Source organism: Lynx canadensis, chromosome C1 (assembly GCF_007474595.2).
Source record: "Lynx canadensis isolate LIC74 chromosome C1, mLynCan4.pri.v2, whole genome shotgun sequence".
Taxonomy (NCBI): Eukaryota; Metazoa; Chordata; class Mammalia; order Carnivora; family Felidae; genus Lynx; species Lynx canadensis.
This window is the reverse complement of record NC_044310.1, coordinates 195,258,696-195,265,549: the sequence shown is the minus strand read 5'-3', so window position 1 is coordinate 195,265,549 and position 6,854 is coordinate 195,258,696. Positions and strand designations below refer to the sequence as shown.

Here is a 6,854-nt window from a genome sequence, read left to right as displayed (position 1 = left end):
AAGAAGCATGCACAAATGGTGCTAATTTTGACTTGCTGAGGTTTTTTTTCCCTCATTACTGCATTGATCACAACAGCTGTAGGTACTTAAACTCTTTCTGGAACCCTTGTACCCTACATTATGCACAAGAGAAGTGGGGACGATTATTACCAATTTTTCACAGAGCCCTGGGAGCCACTTGGGAGGAGGATAGACATTCTTCCCCCCTGCCACATTACCTCCACTCTCACCAACTGCACCAACTTCTCATAAAATAACACAGTAATATTCATTAGGAAAATGGAATTTTTATGTATAAGAACAAAGGGAAAAAAACAGTAAGAGAAAGAAGGGAAAGTTGAGCTAGTCTTTTTCAAGCTAAGAGCGTTTCAAATGATACGTAATGAAAGGTCTTTGTAGATTTGATTGGGTGTGTGTGAGCATTTATGGCACCTGTGCCTGCGGCGGGGGGAGGGGAGGCGGGCACCAGCAGTCATGTAGTAATACTGGTGTGTAATTACAGAGCACTTCACTGCATTCAGCCATGGTTTGTTTCTCTGATAATTTCCACTTTCATTGTTCAAGAGGCTGTGGACACTGTAGAAGCTGAAGTTCAAGTACCTCCAGCTGTTGAGATAAATGAATGGTGTAGCTGTTTTTAAAAGTTTCCAGGAGGAATGCTGTTTAAGAGGAAAGTTGGACAGAAGTACAGTTAAAATATTCTACTTACCTTTCCAAAGCCATAAAATCCTAAATCTATAAACGAATCATTCTTTATTCCTCTTCTTCATTCCACAAGCTTGCTGAGCTCCTTTCTCCCCACCCAGTACAGCTGGTCCCCCTTGCCCGCTATTAAATTCTCCGTATGGGAAAAGCTACTTCGATTTTCTATTCAGCTCCACAGACATAGCTCCTATGTTGTCTGCACTTGTGATGTATAACAGATTCAGACTTTTAAAAATTGTGTTAACCTGTTTATATGAAAGAATAAAAATGTTCCAAAAGGACAAAACCTTGCCAAATCTGAACACAAATCTGCTTCCGTTTTCTTGCATTTCCCTCTTCCGACTAAAGCTCTCAATTTTGCATGGTTTACGTGTACTTAAATCTTAAGTGCGAAACATTAGAAAACATAAAGTTAACAAAACAAAAACTAATGTAATTTCATATCAGCACAAGGGAGAGAATACATATCTTGTCTTCTGTTTTCCAAAGACCCTTTATTTCACCAACAAAAATATGGGCTTTATTTAGGAACAATGCCGTTTGATTCATTATTATTACTCTTCTCATCTTACTGTATTTTACAAATAGCCTGTTCAAATTAATATAAAAAGTAAGAACATTTATTAAAGTCCCACAGTACAAATCTTAACTATTACTTCAAATGTTTAGTAATTTCAACAAAATATGAGTTACATTTCTAAACTGGTCTCTAGCAACCTGATTACTTTTGGTTGAAGTGTACTTTTTCTCTTCCTCTGTGTGCGTGTTAGATAGAGACTGATGATGATTGATATGTAGATAGATGATAGATAGCTGATAGATAGATAGATAGATAGATAATAGACAGATGGTAAAGTAATAATAGGGGTGCCTGCCTGGCTCAGTTAATATAGCTTGTAACTCTTAACCTCAGGGTCATGAGTTCAGGACCCATGTTAGGTATAGAGCTTACTTAAAAAAAAAAAAAAAAAAAAAAAAAAAAAAAAAAAACAGAAGAAAAGTAAATGAGGTAAAATATTACCAATAGGTATATCTGGGTAGAGTGTACAATTATTTTTGCAATTTTTTTTTTTTTAGATAGAGCAAGCACTCACAAGAGGAGAGGGGCAGAGGGAGAGAGAGAGAGAGAGAGAGAGAGAGAGAGAGAGAATCTTAAGCAGTCTCCATCTTCAGGGCAGAACCAGGTGAGGGTCTCAATCCCATGACCCTGGATTCATGACCAGAGCTGAAATTGAGTCAGACTCAACCGACTAAACAAACCACCCAGGTGCCCCTATTTTTACAATTTTTTAGGTCCAAAATTACTTACAAGCAATATTTTTAAACTTTACATGTGGGGGTGCCTGGATGGCTCATTCAGTTAAGCATCCCACTTCGGCTCAGGTCATGATCTCACAGTTCGTGAGCTCAAGCCCTGTGTCACACTCTGTGCTGACAGCTCAGAGCCTGGAGCTTGCTTTGGATTCTGTGTCTCCCTCTCTTTCTGCCCCTCCCCCACTTGCACTCTGTCTCTCTCTCTCTCTCAAAAATAAACATTAATTTTTTTTTAAACTTACATGTGGCTTAAACATGCATAACCAAGAGTCCAACCTCAGCTTTTGCCCCTTGCTCTTTCTCCACACATACCCTGAGCTCCAGTCATACCAAATTACTTGTAATTTCCTCCAGTGGTTGCCCTCATCCTTCAGTCTCCCTGGGGAACTATGACACGCTGTTCAAGACAACAGGAGGCCATCTCCCCAGAAAAGCCTTTCCCTGATCTCTGCAGGCAAGTTAAGTCTGTCTTCAGTGTGAGAAATGTATTATTTTTACATGTTTGTCTCCATTATAAGAAATAAAAGCAAGACTGCATTTTGTGTGACCTTGGGAATGTTACTTAACTTTTGTTTGTCTCCATTTATTTGTAATGTGGAGATGATGGCACCCACTCATAGGGATATTTTGAAGATTAAATGGGTTAAATCATGTTAAGTGCTTAGAACTGCCTGAGGAATAGCATATACCCCATGATGCTAGTTATTATGGTGGTGTGATAAGTGGTATAGTATCAGAGAAGTACTAGAATGACAGGAGGAGGGATAATGGTATATCCTACACCAACCCTTGGAGACACTCACTAAGTATTTTCAGGCAAATGAATGAAGGGATGCTCAGGGAGTACATTATTTCAATATTAGAAGGAAGAAGTAAGGAAAGTCTCAACCACAGTGGTAACAAGGAGGAAAGAAGGAGAAAATGAATTTGAAAAGCCCTCATGTAGATCTATATCAAGTGGTGATTCCTTGACTATAGGGTGAGACTGAAGGGATAGAAGCTATTATGTCATCATTGTTTTAGGACCTTCACAAAGCCTCATTTTAGGCGGTATTTCTGAGGTATGGCTTCACTGTGGCCCTTAGCACTATCTCCGGCAGGCAATATGGAGCAGCCTCTCTGTTGGGGTTCAAGTATTTCTCTCTGTGTTTTGCAAGGCATTTGTTTAAATGTTTATTACATATATATATATATATATATATACACACACACACTATATATATAGTATATAGTATATAGTATATAGTATATAGTATACAGTATATAGTATATAGTATATAGTATATAGTATATAGTATATATATATATAGTGTGTGTGTGTGTTTGTAGATATTTGAAAGGATCCAGATCAAAGATAACATATAACCACATAATAACATAATAAAAATTTTAATGATACTTATAAATAAGGTGGGGAACAAAAAAATGAAACAGTTTGGGTGTCATTATTTTTTATTTTAATTTGCTCATTCATATCTTACATGGCTTTGTATAGAAAAAAAGAAAGTGACGTAATCCTGGCCCCAAACCCTGTTTCATCAGAGAAGTGAACTGACTTTGTATATCAATGTTAAAAAAATAAAATAAAATAAATGCAAGAATACAACTGTATTGCCTCTTAATAGCATTTTATTTAAAAGTTTACAATTAGAGCACTTGTAATAACACAAAAAAAGTTTAAAAGTGACATAGGTTGCCCTGCAGGCAGGATTTTTCTTGTATGCAGAAGGAATGGGGATCTTATGCTTGAAATGTGTGGAATTCATAGCGCAGTCTAAGGTTCAGTAGATCAACAGAAATCCATAATCTGAATGGAACTGACCTAATGGAAATGACCATAATCTGAATGGAACTGAATGGAACTGAATGGAACTTCCAAGTTATTCCAAAGTTGGCAGGGGAGAGGAGGTGGGGAGACATGGCATCAATCTGAAGATTTCACTTGGCTCAGGTTAAAATCCAAAGGAAGACAAGAACAAAAACCACCTCAGCTGTATCTGCTGAGATACTCCATCCGCTGACATACTCCAAAACACAAAACTGTAAACCAGTGTCTTTTAAGGAAATCCATACTTTAAAGACCTCTGTCACTTCTCAAATTCAGTACTGTAAAAAGGGATAATGATGCTCCTGGATGAGCCAGATAATTGAGAATAATTTTCAAAAAGGTACATTACACAAACATCAGGATGAAGGGATTCGTACATTAAATCCATATTTCATGTTCAGAAATTGTTATAGTATTCTGCCTTGTTAAAAATGTCCTGAGGGTGGCAGATGCTATTTAGAAGCAATGACAATAGAGTCTTGAAAGTGCATATAGTAATAGTTCAGAAGATAGAGCAGCAACTTTTTCTACCTTGATCATTGTTAATCAGCACCATAAAATGTTAGCTGCAAATAAGCACGTAGGTTAAGTGTAGCCCACCAAAAGTAAGGCATTAGAAAATAGATGAATTCTCATGAAGAACAAGTTCTTTAGGAAGGAGTTTAAGTAAGGTTTGTAAAAAGTGACTGACGACAATTTAATCGTGAAAGAAAAGAACATTAAGGCATAACCAAGTGAACTCAAATAGTTTAGTATCAGTATTGTCTCTGTGGAAGACAGTTGGGAATCAGTTCCTTTAGATACAGTGTGGCTTGGGTTGATTTCAGAGGGAGCTGGGTGTCTATTTCTCTACACCATTTTCCCAGCACTGTACTGCCTGTAGTGGAAAAGACTCTTGGAGTCCACGTTGCGAGATTTCTGCACAGCTTCAGCAAAAAGTTTGGTCACCTGAAAACAAGGGTAGGAAGCTTAGAGACCCACATGACACGAAAATGAACATTTAATGAAGCACGAGTGAAAGGTCAGTTTCTGCTCCTAATTTCCAAAGGGACATATGATGAAGGACACAAAAATTTTTATCTATTTGGGACTTTCTCCTGTATCTCAGACCTTACCCTGAATATACCTACCCCGCCACTCAACTCCCCGGTGCGTTAAACTGACTCAGGGGGAAAAAATATGATGGGTAGAAAGTTAATGAGTCTTGAAGTAGGTGACACATTTGGTGGGACATATCCAAGTGGAACTAAATATACCTCATGTGATCATTTTCAGTGAATTGGACTAGTGTTTGCACTATATGTAGATCCTCAATTATCATTAACATCTTGCTCTTATGTGGTGGCTTTCATTTAGAAACAATTCAATAAAAGTTTGTATCTTTACTCCATGCCACACCACACTTTCTATTTTAAAAATAATCATATGGCTAATGGGAGAGTATGGCTATCTGTGGCTTTTGATTATCTCAATTGCTTTATCACCAACTGTCTCAGTTAGGCCATGACCCACCATCGTAGCACTGTTATTTTAGATTCTATTTAAAAATTCTACTCCATTCTAAATGCTACGAGAAAGGGAGAAGGGGGATGTGCAGATACTGATGAGCGGCTTCAGGAAGGCACAGATATAAAAACCTGCATATAGCTCTATTTGAGAAAAAAAAAGAACATACCTGGAAATTAGTGAGGAGAGCAATACCACTGTCAACAGCTGTCCTCCGAATCACATAATTATCATGGACAAACTTAGTGTTATTATTGGGGAGGTTAATCACCAGGTCAATGCTGCCATCTCTAATCAGTCTGGAAGAATAATCCAAAAAACAAAAGTTTGCAGGTGACCATGTACATTTTATAATTAGTTTTGAAAATACTAACGTCATCGTTCTCTGATGCCATTCAAGTCAATGCCGTACTGAGTTGATGGCCACCTGCCCTTCTCCATCACTAATGGATGCTCAAATTACACTCATTTTGGAGTTACAATATTTTATTGTGTTCTTGAAAGAATTCTAGTGAAAATCTAACTAATTAAATGGAAAGGCTTTTCTTTTTAAAATGCTATCTATCCGTAGAAGAATTGGTAATTAAAAAAATATTTTAATGTTTATTCATTTTGGAGAGAGAGAGAGATAATGCGAGCAGGGGAGGGGCAGAGAGAGAGGGAGATACTGAGCCTGATGCTGGGCTCGAACTCACGAACCAAGAGATCATGACCTGAGCCGAAGTCGGAAGCTTAACCGACTGAGTCACCCAGGCACCCCAGAAGAGTTAGTAATTTGATAGATATTTACTTATTTTACAAGGAGGTGATTTCTCCAGCACTGAAGTCTGTTCCACCCCCCCAGACCACCACTTCACTACCTGCTTCCCAGTGTCTCTCAGCTAATGGTATGAGAACACAGGTCACCTGAGTTTGAATTAACCCATTTGACATTCTGTTGCTGGGTTGCTACACATACCAGGAGACATTTAAATGTCAAAAGCATGAAGAAGTGCTAATTGTTTTACAAAGTCCTAACCAAGTGCTTATAGCATCATTGGAAGTCTACTAAGGTCTGAACAATTTGCCCTTCTTTTACTAATTTGATAATAATTTGTAGGTTGCCTTCTTAAGAGCCCTAGCAAATGGTATGCCTTCTTAAGAGCCCCAATAAATGGTAGGCATTCAAAAGACTGTAATATCCTGGAACAGCTGAGAATTATCTCTTAGGTTCCCATGCCATATACGTCTATAAATGTTGATGTAATGGTGTTCCTGAAGGCTCACATAGTGCACTAAAATAATAAGTCTTACAACACCTAATGATGACATAGCCTAAGGCATAATAACCAACCTGATCAAAAAATGGTAAATTAGGTAATTCAAAGGATGGTGTTTTTCTAGCACTCACCGTAGTCTCCTGCATATAGCAAGTGCTCAATAAATTGACTAATTTATTGATGCACAAACTCAGTGAAATGCAGCTGGTCAATCTTACACTTGATATTCACATCTATCTACG

At 37.8% G+C, this 6,854-nt stretch overlaps 1 protein-coding gene across 1 annotated transcript in view; it reads right to left on the bottom strand.

The window, feature by feature from the left end:
* Positions 1–3,630: 3,630 nt before the first annotated feature.
* Positions 3,631–6,854, bottom strand: part of CPS1 (carbamoyl-phosphate synthase 1) — a 128,591-nt gene continuing 125,367 nt past the window's right edge. Inside the window, 2 exon segments of the mRNA XM_030323767.1 lie at positions 3,631–4,795; positions 5,523–5,652. Coding sequence (XP_030179627.1) covers positions 4,697–4,795; positions 5,523–5,652 — 229 coding nt within the window. The 3' untranslated portion in view covers positions 3,631–4,696.